This window comes from Rhinoraja longicauda, chromosome 25 (genome assembly GCF_053455715.1).
Source record: "Rhinoraja longicauda isolate Sanriku21f chromosome 25, sRhiLon1.1, whole genome shotgun sequence".
NCBI classification, from domain to species: domain Eukaryota; kingdom Metazoa; phylum Chordata; class Chondrichthyes; order Rajiformes; family Arhynchobatidae; genus Rhinoraja; species Rhinoraja longicauda.
In genome coordinates this window covers 21,689,412-21,711,002 of record NC_135977.1, presented here as the reverse complement: position 1 = coordinate 21,711,002, position 21,591 = coordinate 21,689,412, and the positions used below count along the sequence as shown (strand labels likewise).

Below are 21,591 nucleotides of genomic sequence, written 5' to 3'. Positions count from 1 at the left end.
TCTGAGAGTTGAGGTGCAGCATTATCATGAGAAAGATTGAGAATGGTATTGGGATGATGATGCCTCCTTCCTTGGCACCATTATGCAGGGGGTTTAATTGTGGATCCGCGGGTAAAGATCATGTCTTGCAGGATATCATGGTGCAAGTAAAATAGAAATGAATTTCTGTGGTTGGACAGATTTAAGGAGGGTGCTCCACTATTCTTCGTGATTAATGGAGACGAAGGCTTTAGTGAAGTCAAGAAGGACTATATTTAGTGGTTGGTGCCACTCCCTGCATTTCTGTTAGATTAGTCCTGTGAAGATCATGACCACTCTTCCTCCAGATGGATAGACTCCATACTTTGGTCACGGAAGAAATGGTTGAAAGCTATCCTATTGCCTACCTTCCCTGTGCTGTTTGGCATATAGACCTGCCTGTGCTTACCACTGGTAGAATAAGTTCCTTCCTTTCATACATCATCACCTGCATTTGTGATAAATAACTTTTTTTTGTTAAAAGTACAAATTTGATTGGATATAATTTATTCAGCGAGGCCTGGTAATTAGTGTAGTGTGTGCATAATCCAGGGATCACAATACTTTATCTGTATACTCCCAACTGAACAGTTATACAAACCATATAACCATATAACAACTACAGCACGGAAACAGGCCCGTTCGGCCCTTCCAGTCCACGCCGACCACTCTCCCTGACCTAGTCTCATCTACCTGCACTCAGACCATAACCCTCTAATCCCCTCTTATCCATATACCTATCCAATTTACTCTTAAATAATAAAATCGAGCCAGCCTCCACCATTTCCACCGGAAGCCCATTCCATACAGCCACCACCCTCTGAGTAAAGAAGTTACCCCTCATGTTACCCCTAAACTTTTGTCCCTCAATTCTGAAGCTATGTCCCCTTGTTGGAATCTTCCCCACTCTCAAAGGGAAAAGCCTACCCACGTCAACTCTGTCCGTCCCTCTCAAAATTTAAAAAACCTCTATCAAGTCCCCCCTCAACCTTCTACGCTCCAAAGAATAAAGACCCAACCTGTTCAACCTCTCTCTGTAGCTTAAGTGCTGAAACCCAGGCAACATTCTAGTAAATCTCCTCTGTACCCTCTCCATTTTGTCGACATCTTTCCTATAATTTGGCGACCAGAACTGCACACCATACTCCAGATTCGGCCTCACCAATGCCCTGTACAATTTCAACATCACATCCCAACTTCTATACTCGATGCTCTGATTTATAAAGGCAAGCATACCAAATGCCTTCTTCACCACTCTATCCACATGAGATTCCACCTTCACCTTCAGTATAGAGCATATACTATGCTCTAATCTCCTGTTGTGATTACTTAATGCGGCAAGTAATCCTCTTTAATACAGCATTTGCGTTGTTTACTGCCCAAGATGTTACCACACAAAATGTAAAATCATGACCTAATTGTACAAAATGTGGTTTCAATCCTTTGGATAACAGCTTGAAAAGTAAGGCACCTTCGATGAGATTTGATCAGTGATGAGTAAGCTTATACATAGATGAGCGAATGGCATTATAAATGTCTTTTATCCAGTTAAAACCTGTCATATGGCCTGCAGTTAATTAATTGCAAAATGTAAAATTAATATGTGCTAAATTTATCCGTTTTCAGTACAGGGCAGGCCAATAGAGCTTAAATACCACACATAATAAACTTAGCAGTGTCTGTGAATTAAATTGCAGTTCAGGAATACAGACAAAACTGTTTGGCATTAATAGCCAACAATTATGATAAGTACAATATATAAAACACATCATTATATACAATTACTGCAATTAGTGCATTGGAACATGCCCATTGTGTACACAGCAACTTAAAAAAAACTTGCCAGTCTCTGGTTGTAGAAAGAAGAAAACAATCAAAAATACAGAGGAGACATTTAAATATGATTTTGAAAAAAGGGTACGATAGAGCACTGATATTCAAATTGGTATCTTCTCACGTATTAAATGGAATCTCCAATGAAAACAGGAAGTGCTGGAAGTGTACAGCCGGTCAGGCAACATTCCGTGGAGTAAAAAACAGTGTTATAGTTTCAGATCAATGATTCTTCAGTATTGTGAAATCAGATTTATCAGTGTACCAGGAATTCCTTTGGAATTAGCATTCTATATCTTGATTCTTTGAAGACAACTGGAAAAGACCAGGATCTGACTGTAAATGTCCTTGTCTCGAACAGTCAATAGTCAATAGTCGATTATCACACTCTCCCTTAGCTGAGATGAATGTAATGATACAAAGTTTAACAGCATACAACGCTTTAAAAATGGTGATGTGCAAAAGGAGAAATATTTTTTACACTAGTTTAGTTTATTGTCACGTGTACCAAGGTACAGTGAAAAGCTTTTTTGTTGCATGCTATCCAGAGCGGAAAGACTATACATAATTACAATCGAACTGCCCACAGGGTACAGATACAGGATAAAGGGAATAACGTTTAGTGCAAGATAAAGTCTGATTTAAGATAGTCTGAGGGTCTCCAATGAGCCAGATGGTAGGTCAGGACCACTCTAGTTGGTGATAGGATGGTTCACTTGCCTGATAACAGCTGAGAAGAAACTGTCCCTGAATCTGGAGGTATTCGTTTTCACACTTCTGTACTCCTTGCCTTATGGGAGAGGGGAGAAGAGGAAATGTCTGGGGTGAGACTCGTCCTTGATATGTTGTTGGCCTTGCCAAGGCAGCATGGTGTTTGGGAAAGATTGCCATCATCAAAGTGGGAAGTGTACCTATATCGACTCCAGTTGGATTTTGAAGCACAGTGCAACTCAAGTGCGCTTTGCAAGAAGCAATGATCTTTTCCATAAAATATTTTAAATATGCCACAATGTTTGGAGCATTATAAAGTTGTAGCCATGTGTCTACACTCATCGGAATCATGGCATCAAAGCAAACTTCATTGCTTTATCCAAGTTTTTTTTTCTGTATTATATCATATCATATCATATATCATATATATACAGCCGGAAACAGGCCTTTTCGGCCCACCAAGTCCGTGCCACCCAGCGATCCCCACACATTAACACTATCCTACACCCACTAGGGACAATTTTTACATTTACCCAGCCAATTAACCTACATACCTGTACGTCTTTGGAGTGTGGGAGGAAACCGAAGATCTCGGAGAAAACCCACGCAGGTCACGGGGAGAACGTACAAACTCCTTACAGTGCAGCACCCGTAGTCAGGATCGAACCTGAGTCTCCGGCGCTGCATTCGCTGTAAAGCAGCAACTCTACCGCTGCGCTACCGTGCCACCCATATTACTTTGTGGCCAGTCAACAAACATGGCATTCCTGTTATCAATGGAGCATACCTGCACAATTCCCTTTGGTTTCCAGAGCATTTGCAAAGGGGCATTATTGGCAGGGCGATTATCCTCTTATTTGAAAATTTGGAAACCTCCAATGTAGAAGATGTGTAGGAAAATAACTGCAGATACTGGTACAAATCAAAGGTATCACAAAATGCTGGAGTAACTCAGCAGGTCAGGCAGCATCTAGGAGAGAGGGAATGGGTAACGTTTCGGGTCGAGACCCTTCTTCAGACAGTCTGAAGAAGGGTCTCGACCCGAAACGTCACCCGGAAAATTCCCTCTCTCCTAGATGCTGCCTGACCTGCTGAGTTACTCCAGCATTTTGTGATACCTCCACTGTAGAAGAAGCATTTGGAAATATTAAGGCTTGAAAAATAGAGAAATTAAGTTGAATTATCTTAATTATGTTACATTGTGTAAGAAGGGTTAAAAAAAGCCTGCCAGGTTCATATGTTAATCACACTACTATGGGACAGCACTTCAAGAATTTTCTGCTGCTTCTTACGTTAACAGAAAAATGGACTGCATGGTCTCTCAAGCTTGCTATATTATTTTGTATGGTTAAACTGTTCTGGTCATTGAGGCTGATTCCCATAACATTTGATTCTTATAGTCTTAGTAGATTCCTGTTGATCTCAGTCTTAAAAATGGGTGTTCCTTTACCCTGAGATTATGCCTTTCCTGTCTAGATTTCCCCTCTCAGGGATACACGCTCACAGCATCTACCATGTCAAGTACCAAAATGTTATGGTTTCAACTCTCTTCTAAATTCCAGAGAATAAAGGCCCAGTCCATACAATCTTCATTTTGATAATCTTGTGAACTTTTCTGCACTACTTCCAAAACCAGCATATTCTACTTTTATTAAAGTGCACTAAACGTCTTGCCCTTTATCCTTTACATTTACACGGTGGAGGGCTTGATTGCATTCACGTATAGTCTTTTTTTACTGGATAGCATGCAAACAAAGGCATTTTGCTGTATCTGTACACGTGACAATAATAAATTAAACTAAATAGACTTAAATAATGCTGTATTCCCATTATGGATTCACCGAAACCCTGTATAGTTGAAGTAGGTGTTCCTTACTTTTGTACTCCATACCTCTTGCAATAATTCCATTTGCCTTTCTAAAATACTTGTCATACCTGAATACTAACTTTGAGAACATGCTGATCTTTCATTGATGTAACAAGTCCATACTCTCTGCAATCCTTAATGATGGCATAAGGCTTCAAAGAAACTCAAATCCTTCGGTTACTTAAGTAAATAATTCAGCCTACTCTGCTTAAAATTCTTATAAAAGAGGGCTAAAGTCATCTTGGAAAATAGCAAGGAGTCAGTCATCTGTAATCCTCTGTAATCTTCTTCCATGAGAATAATGGAGCTGCTAAATATCCATCTATTCTCCCACCTGTTCAATTTAAATCAGTGCCCCTAGTCCTGCCAACATGCCACACTTCAAACAATCCATCGACTTGCAATGTAATGAGTATGCCAAATAATTTGCAGTGCCTGCTCCTATTAATGTTAATATTTCCTTTTTTTTTGTGGATTTTTAAGAGTGAGGTTATTTTTACAGCTATGTTTTACTGTGTACTGCACCACCTGATTGAAATGAGCAGGAAATTTGTTTAGCAGATGCTGGTTTATACCAAAGATGGGCACAAAGTGCTGAAGTAACTCAGCGGGTCAGGGAGCATCCCTGGAAAAAAAGAATAGGTTCCATTTTGGGTCAGGACCCTTCTTCGGGAGGAAATTTGTTGTTGAAATCTATATATTGTTTCAAGTAAGGTTTCATTTTACATTCTATTTCACCTCGGGGAAAGAAACTTGTCATGTGAAAACCAGCTGTATGCTGCATTTCTAAAGTGCCGTTTGACTGTTTGCTCTGAACATTTGCAAAGACCTTTGCTGTAATAGTTTTTTTGTGTTTACCTGTAGAAATTAAGAGAGAAGCAGAAAGCTGTGCGAGAGAGCCATGGGCCAAACATGAAGCAGGTTAAAATGTGGCGAGATTTTGAACAACTGATGGAATGCAAGAAGCAGTGTTTTCTGAAGCAGCAAAACCAGAATCCTGTTGGACAGGTGATTCAGGAAGATGGGGAGGACAGATTGATCTTGTAAATGACTCAGTGATATTTACATTGTTATATTTTTTTGTTGATGTTTGCTTTTTCACCAGTTATTTATTACAGTAAATTAGAATTTTTAATTAACTTGAAATTCATTTTACTAACTTTAATGTAACTTTGTTTTTAACAATACAACAGCTTTTGTATTACAACTATGAGTTTTCAACGGGTAAAGCATGGAAAGAATCATTTCCTTTTTGCTGAACCTATGACCTAAAATGGGTTTATTCTGTACTGTTTCACAATGTCGTTCATCAATTGATTAAGAGCAGCATTAACAGGCAGTTATGAAGAACTATGTGGCTTAGATGTTAACGTGAATGTAGTTGGAGAGAAAATTTCAACAAAAGTATGGTTGAATATTAATTTTATTTTAAATATATATATATATATATATATATGTAGGTAACTGTCAATTAAATGGACCCAATGCCCTGGATTTTGCAGCAAGTGGTAAGCACACAATACGCTACTAAATTCGATTACCAATACAATTCGTTCAACATTGCAATCTCTCCAGTAGGAACTTGGAAGCTGTATGCTTAAAAGAGGCATTATGTAGGTTGGACAAAACTATCTGACAAGTTAAAAATCTTCAAATAGAAAAACTAAACAATCTAAAATAAATCTTTTGAATATTGGAAATATTTAAAAATTAATAATCAATCTGGTATTTTAATTCAAATTAAGAGATTCTGATTTGAGGCTTTTGCTGATGTTTTCTCCACTGGAATCGCAAGAATACCTTGTGCAGGTCTGACCACGCTCAGAAAGTTCTGTTGGGTTTGCTCTGCAAGTGGTGGGCAATCCACCCAAGTTCTTATTTCCCTTGCTGAGCTCCAGCTGGAAAACAGCCTGAGTTTTATGTAGCAGTACCTCGTAATCCTGGAAAGCACTTCATTATGTTGAAGCTACTGCCAGGTGTTTGGTTTTCCAGCTTATTTTAATTTACTTTTATCCACTAAATATCATTGTTAACCTTGTGAAATTTAGCAAAGTCTAACATACCTCCACAGTGCGAAATCTTTGTGTCTATTCCTAAACTGGAAAAATAAACACCTGCCAGTAACGCTGCAGAGCTTGTGTTATGTTGATCACTGCTGCCTTTGTTCTGGCTGCACATTTGCTGCTCTGATTTTCAGCATGAGAGATGCACTGGTAGGAGCTGGATGGACCTGGCTATGGCTCATCCTGTAAAGGCTTGAAGAAGACTTTGAGGGTCTACTACTTTTTCTCTGCCTTCCTCTCCCGAAGCATCTCTAATCCAGGGTAGTCCTTCTTATGGCGCTCCCTGTCTGACATTCTTTGAGAAAGCTTCCATGATATCGGATTCTCAGATACTTGGTTGTGATGACGCCTCCTCATCTACAATTTGCTGTTGAGCCAATTCCTGACATTCTTCATTGGTGAGTAATCTGCCTGTGAGAACCAAGAGATCCTGCATAGTATCCTTACTGACCTTGAATCCTGCCTGGTTGACTATCTTGGTGGTATAGTTGGTGGTCACAAGCACCTCTACCTCGTGAGGAGATGTTTCTTCACCACTTCCAGTGATGTTTCCAGTTGTGCCTTCCACTAAACAGTCATACTGGTGGTTGTGACTTTCCCGAAGGATACTCCGATATTGTCAATGAGCTTAATGCTGTAATACTTCCAGAAGTCCTTAATGGACTGCTGTTACCCACCATTCTCCTTGACCAGCCGGCTTAAGATGTAGCTGAGGTTTTACTTGCACTTTTCCATGGGCAGGAGGAACATAAGTCCCATAGGTAGTGTAGTCCAAAGTGAATTTAAGTTCTCCCAGTACCCTCCCGCATTGTCAAGAAGGTAGAAGCCTTTGAGTTTGATGCCATCACAGTATCTTCATAGTATCTCCTCACTGTGGGACAAAATATAGAAACAAATTGTTGTTAAAACGTGCCTGTGTCACCCAGATCTTTTGGTTCAATTTCTGGGTGACCGGCAACCCTTTCGTCACTTGTGGTGTTCCTGAATGATAGATGAGGAAGGGCTTCAGCTTAATATCTCTTGAAGCGTTACCGCTCAGCTTGGGTGTAAGACAGCCTTTGACGCTTTGAGCCCTGATGCATACATCTCTGGAAATTAAAGTTCGTAATGCATGCGCTGTCAGAAAAGCTCCTTCTCTTCAAACGCAAGCTGTGGGGTGTAAATGCCTTCATATAAATTCATGCTGCAATTACCATCCGGCAGACAGTCCCACACATTCATTATCTTCAATGTATCTGATGGCCTTGATTTGGTTATGTAAGTAACAATAACTGGAGTTGCTCATATTTAAAAAAAACTTATTTGACTTCAAATACCAATAATGACAGCGTTTTAATGTTCCAGAATTTCCAGAAGCCATTTACTTTCTGCATTGTTGAAAATGAAAGATTACATTTTATCAAAATGTGGGAGAAAACAGTTGGTAAGGGAACAAAAGTCTCAAACACTAATTAGCCATTTGTTTTCTTTTTTCAGATTTATTGATTTAAAGGCTTCTAATGCAATCTGTGAAGATTCTTAGCAGCTGAAAATAAAACAATCAGCAGGGAACTCAGTCTTTAAAATAATTTTTAGAGTCTGCCTAATATGGTGTGCAGTTGTCACTGTCAATTATTCTTCAGATGAAACCAAACCTTGAAGGGAATATACTGATTTCAACCCATAGCTAAATTTATGGAGTTCTATTCTAATATTTAATCAGCTTACCATTGGCAAAAATAAACCCCAAATCATCTGTTCCTCTTTTATATATTCTTAAAAATGGGAAGCTCATCTTCCAACACCAATTTTGACATTTAAATAAATTAAGTGACAAGAGACAGGATTGGAAAAGCACTTCCAATCTTGCTCCACTGAGGTCAAAATGAAATGACGTGTGACTCCTCATGGCTATTGTCAATCTATCCTATTATTTAATCCCACTACGTCTGCTTGCTGTTGTGTTTAAAAAGATTTTTTAAATGGAAATAAAGTTTTTAAATGAAAAATAACGGGCCAGAGCTGATCAGCAATATTACTACAAATACCGCATTGCCTGAATTATTACAGAAGGTCTTCTAATAATTATTTGCTAAATACATGCCTAATATTTTTTTTAAATTATTATAAGAATATCTATGAGTATGTAACACAGAAATGATAGGTAACTACGCTGGGATGTTGCTGAGCTGTCAGTAAGAATGCAATGTTTAAGCATGCATTTTTATAAAGATACCCTTTGTGCAGTTCGTAGAAAATAACATCTAACAATTTTTTTTAGAGATGGCTGTGCTCAAATGTATGCCACATGCAAATCTAAATCGAGTACATACATTTTTGCAGCATGATTATGAATTATCAACAATTCCTATTTTTATGTTCCAATTTCTCAATAAACTGAGCAGTTTCCACCACAGTGTGTTGTAGTATTCATTTGTACTTTACCTGAATAGAAATTACTTCAACACATTTTAAGTAATATTCATTTATGGATATCTTGCTTCAGAAATATTACTCTTTTGAAAACAATCTAAAGTTGCTGGAGTACAGTGAGAGTTATTGCTAACATTTTTCTTGTCCTACTTGACAATTAAAAAAATCTTCCTCAAGATAGATCGACTTGGGTAGCGGTATCCTGTCAACTGAACAGTTGTGTGCTTACTAAAGATATTAATGTGATATTTGATTGTTAGAAGCAGATCTAGACAAGAAATTTTATTTTGTTTGATGAAAGTGTTGATCTATAGGATAACGGTGTTGATTTCTTTAATCCTGAAACTAACTAAAGAAATTCCTCCTCATCCCCTTCGTCCTTCTAAATTACAGTGAGTACAGGCCCAAAGCCGTCAAATGCTCCTCATGCATTAACCCAATCATTCCCAGGTTAATGCTGCCTGACCTCCTGAGTTTTAACAGCATTTTCTATATTTAAGGCAGTAGCACTTTTGGGTGGGAGAAGATTAGGCTGTTTACAAAGGGGATGTTTGTTCCCTGAACTCATTGCTCTTGTCCTTTTTCTGATGGTAAAGGTCAGGGGTTAGGGAGGTGCTGTTGAATTATTCTTGAAAAGCAATCCTAATATATTTTGTGAACGGCATACACTGGCCAGGATACGCCAGTGATGCTAAGAATAAATGCTTTTACGTACAGATGAAGTGCCAATCAAGGGAATTGCTTTGCCCTGCTCGGTGTTAAGTTTCATGAGTGACGTCAGGGCTGGGCGCACATTCTAAGCAAGTCATCCTGCTGACCTGTGCCTTGCAGATGTTGGAAAAGCTTCAGGGAGTCGGGAGGTAAGTGACTCACCACAGGATACCTGACAATGGAGATGCGTCTATCATAATGTCATTGAATGTCACTAATAGTGGCTTTTTTGTTGGAGATAATTTTTACTTGGTCTCATGTGGCATGAAGTTAATTGTCATTAAATAACCTATACCTGAATACTGTCTGGATAGACTACGTCATTTTATTTGGAGCAGTGTGGATTTGCACATTGTGCAACGATTAGCAAACATCGCCATTTTTGGCCTTGTGATGGAAGGGAGATTGAACCCAGGCCACTGCTTGTGCTTGAGGAACTTCAGCAGCGATGTCCTGTAACTTACATTTAAAAAAGCTGTAATAAAAAGGAACTGCAAATGCTGGTTTATACCAACGAAAGACACAAAATGCTGGAGTGACTTAGCGGGTCAGGCAGCATCTCTGGAGAAGATGGATAAGTGGCGTTTCGGGTCGGGACCTTTCAGAATGTCACCAATCCATTTTCTCCAGATAAATGCTGCCTGACCCACTGAGTTACTCCAGCATTTTGTGTCTATATATTTTTTTTAAACTATAACATGCTTGCCACTCATGCTACTGAAGTATATAGCCAATATTAGTTATAGCTTTAGGTTTATAATTGTCATATGTAACGATGTACAATGAAAAGCTTTGTTTTGCTTGCTATCCAATCAAATCATACTATACTATACATAAATACAATCAAGCCAAACTCAAGTACAATAGGTACAGCAAAAGGAAAGATATAGAATGCAAAATATAGTTAGCATTGTAGCGCAATTGTTCCAGAGGTAGTCCAATGTTGACAATGAGGTGAATTGGGCAGTATCCCAGCTTCTTGATGGACCATTCAGAAGCCTGATAACAGAGGGGAAGAAGCTGTTCCTGAGTCTGGTGATGTGTGTTTTCAAACTTCTGTATCTTCATTAATGACCAGGGTAGGAAAGGTCTTTGATTATGTTGCTGTTTTCCTGAGGCAGTGTGACACGTGGGTGGAGTCAGTGGTGTTGGAATCTGATCTGTGTAATGGACTGGGCTACATCCGCAACTCTCTGCAATTCCTTGCCATATTGGGCAAAGCTGTTCCCAAACCAAGCTGTGACGCAATCTGACTATGCTTTCTATGGTACATTTGTAGATGTTTGTAAGAGCACGGGCCAATCTGAAAAAATAAGCAAGTAGTAAGAGATTGGCCTGCTTTATATATTGGGTATAACTGGCACAGGTTAATTGTAGATAGACACAAAATGTTGGAGTAACTCAATGGGTAGGCAGCATCTCTGGAGAGAAGGAATGGGTGACGTTTCGGGTCGAGACCCTTCTTCAGACTAGTTAGCGGAAAGGGAAATGGCCCATTTCCCTTTCCCATGACTAATCTGAAGAAGGGCCACCCATTCATTCTCTCCAGAGATGCTGCCTGTCCCTCTGAGTTACTCCAGCATTTTGTGTCTATCTTCGATTAAATCCAGCATCTGCAGTTCCTTCTGCACATACAGGTCAATTGTACATCCCTAAGCCTGTATTCAAGAGCTAGCAAGTTAAACCCCCAGAACCGTCAGAGTTCCTATCGAGGACAGAAATGTTGGACATGCTGAAATTAAGGAATTAAGATGAGATCAATACAGAACAGCTACTCTAATCAATTTTCTACCAGCCATTTGACTGATAAAGATGAACCCAAGCCAGGGTGAAAACAACAAAGGGCGGCACGGTAGCGCAGTGGTAGAGTTGCTGCTTTACAGCGAATGCAGCGCCGGAGACTCAGGTTCGATCCTGACTACGGGTGCTGCACTGTAAGGAGTTTGTATGTTCTCCCCGTGACCTGCGTGGGTTTTCTCCGAGATCTTCGGTTTCCTCCCACACTCCAAAGACGTACAGGTATGTAGGTTAATTGGCTGGGTAAATGTAAAAATTGTCCCTGGTGGGTGTAGGATAGTGTTAATGTACGGGGATCGCTGGGCGGCACGGACTTGGTGGGCCGAAAAGGCCCACCATATGATATGATATGATGATAACATCTGGAGAAAGACACAAATGCTGGAGTGACTCAGCGCATCATGCAGCATCTCTGGAGAAAAGGTTTCTGGTCAGGACCCTCCTTCACTGAAAGTAGGGGGTGGAGGGAGGAATGAAGATCTGGAGGTGAGAAAAGACCAGGACTAATCAGGACCAGCCATAAATGACCTTGGTCAGGGCAGTGCCTGGTAGGCCCATTGTTGACTAGGGAAGGTGTGATCTCCAGAGGAAAACAATGTGGAGAACTGTGGAACTGGTAAAACGACTGGGGGGAAAGAAGGGTCCTGACCCAAAATGTCACCCATGCTTTTTCTACAGAGATGCTATCTGACCCATTGAGTTACTCCAGCACTACATATCTGTCTTTCGTATAAACCAGTATTTGCAGTTGCTTGTTTGTACAACATCTGGGGATTTGCAGTCACAAGTTCATAAGTTCTCGGAGCAGAATTAGGCTGTAGGGCCCACCAAGTGTACTCTGCCATTCGATGATGGCTGATCTATCTTTCTCTCTCAACCCCATTCACCTGCCTTCTCCCCAAACTGTCAATCTCCGACTTAACAATACCCAATGACGTGGCCTCCACTGCTGTCTGTGGCAATAAATTCCACCGATTCACCACCCTCTGACTAAAGAAATTCCTAATCTTTCTAAAGCTACGTCCTTTAATTCTGAGACTATGGCCTCTGATCCTAGACCCAGTCAGAGCAACAGAAAAGATGGCTTCCTGCTGGCTGCAAAGATAACAAAAACTTATCTTGCAGCAACTCCCAGTGAGAGTCCAGGACCTGCTGAGGACGGTGTATAAACTGCTAATATAATGGTAATATAAACCGCTGCTCTGAAACTCCAGAAGCCAGGACGAACAATCCTGAGACCGTTCAAATCTTGCCCCCAGCAGCTGTGCAATTTAAATTCAGTCAATAATCTGAACTATGCAAAAGCAACAACTTGTCACTGTCATGATGACCACAAAAACTACTGAATTGTTCCTAATGTCCTTCAGGGAGGAAACCTGTCAATCGTGTCTGGCCTCTACGTTACTCTTATCTCTTGAAAGATTGCCATGTTGGGGTGTGACCATGCTGCCTGCATAGACTAATATTGAATTTCTGGAGCTGAAGTGAAAATTTGGCAACTTTAGATTGAATGCATTGAAGGAAACCAGAAAAGCAAGTTGTGCATCCCAATTCAGGTAAATGGAACGAGAGTGAAAGTATTTTCGGGCGTAGAAGGTAGAGGAGCGGGGGAGCAAAAAAATGAATGAGTTATGTAATAACAAGAAACTGTAGATACGGGTTTATACCAAAGAAAAACAAAGTGCTGGAGTAAATCAGCTGGTCAGGCAGCATCTCTGGAGAAAAAAATCCGTAGTCTGAAGAAGGGTTCTGACCCAAAACGTCGCCTATCCATCTTCTCCAGGGATGCTCCCTGACCCGTTGAGTTACTCTAGTACTTTGTGCCTTTCTACGGAATGGGTTATTAGTTGTGAATGGGCTTCCTTATATTTCAATTAAAAACTAGCCTCACACAATATTGATACAGGAAACACAATATGGATAATTCTAATATCATTCACTTTATTGAGGTTCTCAATGTAGAGGTTTGAATCCCAATCCAGTCCCAAACCAAATGACACCAGGGCACTATTTGTTGCACAATTGGTTCATAAATTGACTCTCATGTTGAAGTAAGAACCTCTAGAAACAACTGCAAACCTACACAAAGAAGGCCTACTACCCACAACCTGTTTGGTTATGCTTGAAGTGAAAATTTGGCAACTTTAGATTGAATGCATTGAAGGAAACCAGAAAAGCAGGTTGTGCATCCCAATTCAGGTGAATCAGCATAGGGCAATAAGGAGGAAGCCCACGGATTGGTTATCTTTAAGATTTGAGATGTGTTTGACCGCAATTATGTACTTTCTTTGTCGCTGTACTTACAATACTTACAAGGAAATTGCCTAACCTGTCATGGATTCCAAGTTAAGAAAGAGAATTATGATCTATCTTCCTTGTGTGAGAGAAAAGAAAGGGTAATAAATTAATTTCCTTTCTCTGTACAGCTCATTCCTCTTTAGGGGGTTTTGCCTTGTTCCAAATGCACCAGTGGTTACGTTTAGGTTTACATCATACAATTAATAACTATACTGCATACTGATATATAGAATTTCTTAATATACAGCTTACCAAATTCTTCATAGTGGCTTTAAAGCTCTTTATCAGTTTCAGTTATCTTCTCTCGACATTCAACAACATTATTAACACTGGAATTCCCACCATCGATATCAAGGTAGCCTCAAAAGGTCATACGGAATAGAAGTTGAATTAGGCCATTCGGCCCATCAAGTCTACTCTGCCATTCAATCATGGCTGATCTATCCTTCCCTCCTAACCCCATTCTCCTACCTTCTCCCCATTACCTCTGACACCTGTACTAATCAAGAATCTATCTATTTCCGCCTTAAAAATATCCACTGACAGCCTCCACAGCCTTCAGTGGCAAAGAATTCCACAGATTCACCACCCTCTGACTAAAGAAATTTCTCCTCATCTCCTTCCTAAAAGAACGTCATTTAATTCTGAGGCTGTGACATCAACCTTAAATGGACCAGTCTCATAAATGGTGTAGAAACAAGATCAGGTCAAAGACTGGGCATCCTGTGATGGGTGACTTGTGCACTTGCTGGCTCTGATAGAAACAAATGCCTTTTTAAGTTGTGAATCTATGGAATTCTCTGCCATGATGAGGAGGATGATTTGAGTTGACAGTTTGGTTTTTAATTAAGCAGGAACAAAGGTAGCGGGGCCACCTGTAGATGCCACACAAAGCCAGGTGCAGGTCAGGCTTTATACCGTCATTGTTTTTCCCCCAGAGAATGGTAGACTTCTGAAACGGGCTGCCAGCTCATGGGGTGGGCACCTTTTCAGCGAACACTTTCAAGTGAAAGATCTGGCAATGCAAGAAATCCGCAACGCTACAGTTGTCGGCGGAGAGGTTATACATTTAAGGTGAGAGGGGAAAAGATTTAATAGGAACCTTAGGGGCAATTTTTTTCACACAGAGTGTGATGGGTATATGGAACGAACTGCCAGAGGAGGTAGTTGAGGCATGTACTATCACAACATTTAGGAAACATTTGGACAGGTACAAAGATAGGATCGTTTTAGAGGGAAACGGGCCAAATGCAGGCAGGTGGGATTAGTGTAGATAGAAACATAGAAAATAGGTGCAGGAGTCGGCCATTCGGCCCTTCGAGCCAGCACCGCCATTCATAGAAAACTTAGAAACATAGAAAATAGGTGCAGGAGTAGGCCATTCGGCCCTTCGAGCCAGCACTGCCAATCAATATGATCATGGCTGATCATCCAAAATCAGTACCCCGTTCCTGCTTTCTCCTCATATCCCTTGATTCTGTTAGACCTAAGAGCTATATCTAACTCTCTCTTAAATATATCCAGTGAGTTGACCTCCACTGCCTTCCATGGCAGAGAATTCCATAGATTCACAACTCTCTGGGTGAAAGGTTTTTCCTCATCTCAGTCCTAAATGACCCAGGTTCGATCCTGACTAAAAATGCTGTCTATATGACAGTTTGTACGTTCTCCCTCTGACCGTATTAATTTTCACCGGGTGGTCCGGTTTCCTCCCACATTCCAAAGATGGGCAGGAATGTAGGTTATCAGTGGGCCAAATGGCCTGTTAGCACACCATATTTCTAAACTAAAGCTGTGAATTATGAAGCCAGAGGAAGGAATACGAGTGGTGGGAAGGGAGGAAGGGGGGAGAAATAAGTGCAAGTCCAGGTGGGGCACAGGGGAGGGGAAAGAAGAAAGGGGGGATGGTGTGGGGGGAGAACAGTCTGGTTAAACCAGAGTGGCATCTTCTTCCGTAGACACAATGGTAAACATTAACAACAATTTGTTTTGTGCTGACTTTAGTCTTTGTTCTTTTGTCTCATTGCCATCTGGCCGAGAAGAGACCTAAGGCCAGCTTTAAAGGGAAAGAAGCTCTATATATAGAGTGTAAAATTGGAGGAAATCATTTGGCACTGCGTGAAAATTACCTTAAAGGGATGGGGATCCCTAGTGATCTCCCTGCTGGCATGTTGACCTTAGTGTTGGTATGCAGAGGGTAAATTAAGGAGTGGGGAATACTACAAAGAGAAGAGTTATTTCATTTACTTTTTAAACTTCTTCCATGGAAAAAAAATTTAAATTACAAGTTTGTATTCAGAACCTATATAGTGTGACACCACTGAGAGGCGTAGAGATATTGTTTCAAAATGCAGTTCCTTATTGTTTCATCTGTTTATTGGATTCTGTTAACTGTCTTTGAATGCACCTACATTCTTTGTTGACAAGTTGATAATTATCATAACTAATGCTCGCAAATAATGCCAAATTAATATTTAATCTGGTCAAAGAGATTCACGTACAGTTTTTAAAGTCCAAAACTGAAAACAGTAAATGTTTGTGCTACATGAAAATAAGAATGTATTGCCAGCAATACAGCATCATCTGCAATATAAACCAGATCTAATTCTATCAACCAGTATTTTCTTGAAACAATACACCCCGTACATATAATATTCAATAATGTACTCGTATTACCTTTGTATCAAAGTATTTTTGGAAACAAGTAGGAAAATGACCTTGGTCAGAGAAGCTTTTCCAGTTTAGGACTTCATTTGGTTGCAGTGCCTCTTCATATCAGATTTAACCCATCAATTCTTATAGAAACGAACAACGCATGCCCATGCCTCCTGAGGGTAAAATTGAGAAAACAAATTAATCCACCTAATGGATTTTATAAATACATTTCATTACTTCAAAATGCAAAAATGTTTGACAGTATATTATAGTCAATGGATGCGCTTTAAAATGTTAACAGGATAACATTTATGTGTTCCATTACTTGGTTTTAAGAATTATATTAAAAAAAGAACATTATTCTCCCTTTGTTACTTATCTTCGAAAATTCTGCTGAGTTGAAAGATTATTATTTCCAGTGACTAATTACAATTCAGTTTGAAATGTGCTTCAACAATTCTCACAAGCTGCCATAAATGTCATTAATATTTATGTTTCTCTCTCCCTTTCCCTTGGTCTTGACTTCACCTTGACTTCGGAGAAGCAAACAATTGCTTCCAGCTTCAGTCAATGAAATTAGCTGCTCAGGACCGCACAAAACCTTCACATCTCACCCTTTACAGTTTCTCGTTTATGGCACAACTAAGGCTCAAAAAGAACTTGCCTTATGTTGTGCAGCAACCAAAAAGTTGAATTTTCTGTGGTGACAAAGGAAAGGCAAGGCCAATCAGAGGGACAGAATTTGACAGATACTGTCACTGAAGTTTGTTCCCACACCCTAAGTACAGGAATGAAGTACAACATAAATAATGTAAGTGGATAATCAGATTAATGACACAGAAAGACTTGTTAGCAGGCTGCCTCACAAGCAATCTGTGTTTGCTTTTGTTCCATGAAAATTCTGATTGGCAAAAGGAAAGCTGAATTATTAAAGTGTGGAAATCGAAATGTCTTTGTATCATTGGTGCAGCCCAGTCGAGGAACAAGCTAATAATTGTCCCATGTCACTTACACTGCTGCAGTAATCTATTGCATCTTGCAAATGGCTTTCTGATACGTTTCCTTGCATACAATTTAAAATGCGGAAACGTTGTTAATTAACGTCTGAGCGAGTAAATTGCAACAAATATATTTTTGAATTCATCATCATTCTTTAGGTTGTTTTCTATGCTGTGTTCCTGGTGTCATTCTTTAATTATACAGATTCCGGTATGATTTCAGAGAGTAATTTATTTATAAAAGGCAATGAATTGAAAATGTTTTCCAGCATAAGGTTTAACCATACTCTGTCAATTCATCCAGGATTGACTGAATCAGTTTTGTACATTTCCTTTGTATCAACAGCAGATCGTTTTTCATAACAACTGTTGCTTCCTATTTTTATGGCAATATATGGCATGCAACTTTATAACTCAATGGATATACATTACAAGTAGTGAAGCACAACTGGAATGTGTTTTTGTTTGTTACTTCAAAACCAGAGCAACACGTTATTCTTTTTAAAGTGCATTGAAGCTTAATGTGTTGTGGGATTTTTTTTTTAGTCATTTGTACATCTTAGATCATACTGCTGCGTGCAAATTGAGTTATATTATTTGTTTAGGCATGCAGCACACAGTGGGTGTAGCTGTTAGAGCTGTTGCCTCACAGCGCCAGAGACCAGGTTTTGATCCTGACCTGCTGTCTGTGTGGAGTTTGCACATTCTCTCTCTGACTGCTTAGGTTTCCTCCGGGTGCTCCAGATTCCCCCCATATCCCAAAGATGTGCAGGTTTGTAGGCTAACTGGCATCTATCTGTAAATCGTTCCTAATGGATGAGAAAGTGTGAATAATATAGAATTCATGTGAATGGAAGATCAATGGTCGGCATGGACTCGGTGGGCTGAAAGGCCTGTTTCCATGTTGTATCTTTTCTTTTAATGAAATACTGCTAACCTGTCTTTATACAGCACCTTTACTAAAATGGTCAAATGAAGAGCAGTTAAGGAAATGATTTGGTTTGTAGCTGGAAATAGATTTTTGTAATTTAATGAGTTTTAACTCGACTGTAATATCTCATTACTAATTGTACAATGGTATTTGATTATGTCAATTAAGACAATGCTTGTTAGTGCACAAAACTTGTTGTGAGGAGTTTCATTGCTGGTGTCTCCAGTTTCTTTTAGATTGAATTTCCTCATTCTACTCTGGTGGACAAAAGGAGTTTCAACAGGGGGCAGTGCAGCTGCACAGTTCTGGAGTATGTGTATAAGGCTGGTACCAAAGGGAGGTTGTATGGAGGGGTGGAATACAGTAAACCCATTATTATGGACCTCTTCATAACGGATTTTGGTTATAGTGGACAGAACTCCTCACCTACATCACCAGGTCAGGCTGCCGACGCCACCCCCGGCCCGCACTGCCTCCCCAGCCACTTCCAGGCCGCACCTACTGCCGCCACCACCATCTCACACACCTTCACTGGCCGCACCTACTTCCACCACCACCATCTCACACACCTTCACTGGCCGCACCTACTTCCACCACCACCATCTCACACACCTTCCCCGGCCGCTTCCCGGCAACGTTTTCTGCCGCTGCAACAGCCCCTTCACCTGCACTCCGGCTGCCCGTGGGCCACGGCCGACAAATCCGCCGAGCCTCACCTCTCCCCCGGTCGCCAGCTCACCTGGATTCCAGGCCCAGTTCCAGACCAAGAGTCTGATGAAGGGTCTCGACCCGAAACATTGCCTATCCATGTTCTCCAGAGATGCTGCCTCGCCCGTTGAGTTACTCCAGCATTTCGTGTCCTTTTGTGTATTAATCAGCATCTGTGGTTCTTTGTTTCTATTACTTATAAATGAATACTATATTACTCGGGAATCCCTTATTTGTTTATAGCAGACAACTGGCAATAGCGGATAACATTCCCCCCCACCCCCCTAAGGTGTATTATAACAAGGGTTTACTGTACTTTGACATACCTACTGATTCCCAGTTTGACCTGACACAGACATCCAGTCAGAAAAACACCTCAGTGAATAGATTGCATTGTATGGTATGGGATGGTACTTTATTTGTCACATGTACCGAGGTGCAGTGAAATTCATTTTTGTATACAGTCCAGTACAAGTATCACTATACATAAGCACTTAGATATATATTAGATAAGCATCTCAGATACAGTACTCTTGGGCATTATGTAAAACAAAATTGAAGATGTAAGGTAACCGCAGATGCTGGTTTACAAAAAAACCCACAGTGTTAGAGTAACGCAGTGGTCAAGCAGCATCTCTGGAGAACATGGATAGGTGACGTTTTGGGTTTACAAATTAATCAAACTTCATTTTATTTATAGCACATATAAGAAAAAGCTTGTGGTGAAGCTCAAAGTTTTCTCATGAACTAACTACCTAAACAAAATAAGGCACATAAAAGGCACAAAGTGCTGGAGTAACTCAGCGGATCAGGCAGCATCTCTGGAGAACGTGCATAGGTGATGTTTCAGGTCGGGACCCTTCCTCAGACTAAAGAAGGAACCCGACTTGAAAGATCATCTATCCATGTTCCCCAGAGTTGCCGCCTAAATTGCTGAGTCACTCCAGAAGTTTGTGTCTTTTTTTGTAAACCCGCATCTGCAGTTCCTGGTTTCTAGGTTGCTTTTTACATTAACAACAAAATCGAAGGAATCAAAACAATTACTTGTAGGAAATGCTGGTATGAAAAAAAGAAAGAAATGGGGGGGTCTACACGACAACAATTGCAGCTTTCTTGAAATGGACACAAAAGTGCTGGAGTAACTTGGCAGGTCAGGCCACATCTCTGGAAAACATGGATAGGTGACGTTTCGGGTTGGGACCCTTCAGATTGAAGAAGGGTCTCGAGATGAAACATCACCTGTCCATGTTCTCCTGACCTGTCGAGTTACTCCAGCACTTTGTGTCTTTTTGTGTAAATCAACATCTGCAGTTCCTTGTTTCTCCATTTTCTTCTAGGCCTGAGGGAAATTGGTGTTATCTCTTCCAATGTCTCTTCAATACTCTCAATGTAAAGCAGAGTGAACTGAAACTTTATATAAATTGTGGGAAAATGCCACTCATTCTTTCCTTCCAACTAAATAAAAGTTTACAGAAGTAAAAAGGCTTTGGGAAAGTCATTTTATTGAGTGTCCAGTCCAGAGACGAACATCACTGACAATTTGGCTTCAAAGAAAATACACATATGTCCTCAACTTTGAAAATTACTCATTGTTTAACCTTCACATTCAGTACTAAATAAATGAAATAACAAACATTAGTTAGTTTTGTTTCATAGAGTAAGTCTCCAGTGATATATTTACAAATCTACAATGTTAAATCAACATTGGAATATTACAATATTAAAAAATGCTAATTATTTGAAAGAGCTTAACAAAATATGTTCGTTATAAGGACCAAATGCTCTGCTTGTGACCAGCATTCAAAATCATTGGTACAAATTACATTGTATTATGTTGGCAAGTATTCTTTTAGTGGATGATCTTTATGTTGAAAAAAACTACTTGGCATATTTTTTAATAGGCATGTTGAGCTGGTTCACCATGGAATGACAAAGGATGCAACTTTTTGGGCTTTTTAAGGCAATTCAGGTGTTTCTTCTTTTCCAGAACAGCATTTGATATCTGTAGGCTCGTGTTTAAGTTAGGTTTCATATTGTCACATGCACCGAGGTACAGCAAAAAGCTTTCGTTGCATTACTATCCAAACAGATCAGATAGACTATATATAAATATAATCAAGTCGAACTCAAGTATAATAGCTAGAGCAAAGGGGATGATACAAAGTGCAGAATACTTTATATTTGAGATAAAGTGTGGAAACAGGCCCTTCGGTCCATCGAGTCCGTGCCGACCTGCAATCACACCATACACTAGCACGATCTTACACACTAGGGACAATTTACAATTTTTCCAAAGCTGTTTAATGTACAAACCTGTACGTCTTTGGAGTGTGGGAGGAAACCGGATCACCCAAAGAAAACCCACGCATCACAGGGAAAACGCACAGACAGCACCCGTAGTCAGGATCGAAACCAGGTCTCTGACGATGTAAGGCAGCAACTCTACTGCTGCGCCACCATACCGCCCCGCTTATATTCTTCTGTTTCTTTTTCCATTCAGCCCCCCATCCCCACCTCCCCCCTCCCAATTGCTGACAATACAGTTCTCAGCATTACAGTGCATCAGTTCCATAGAGGTTCGTGTATGAT

The 21,591-nt window shown here is 40.2% G+C and overlaps 1 protein-coding gene across 2 annotated transcripts in view; it reads left to right on the top strand.

Moving 5' to 3' along the window:
* The window catches only part of ift81 (intraflagellar transport 81 homolog), a 68,951-nt gene extending 60,074 nt beyond the window's left edge, over positions 1-8,877 (top strand). For both annotated transcript variants that reach the window (XM_078421630.1, XM_078421629.1), the window contains one exon: positions 5,294-8,877. In XM_078421630.1, coding sequence (XP_078277756.1) covers positions 5,294-5,476 — 183 coding nt within the window. In that variant the 3' untranslated portion in view covers positions 5,477-8,877. The remainder of the gene's footprint in view (positions 1-5,293) is intronic.
* The last annotated feature ends 12,714 nt before the right edge of the window (positions 8,878-21,591 follow it).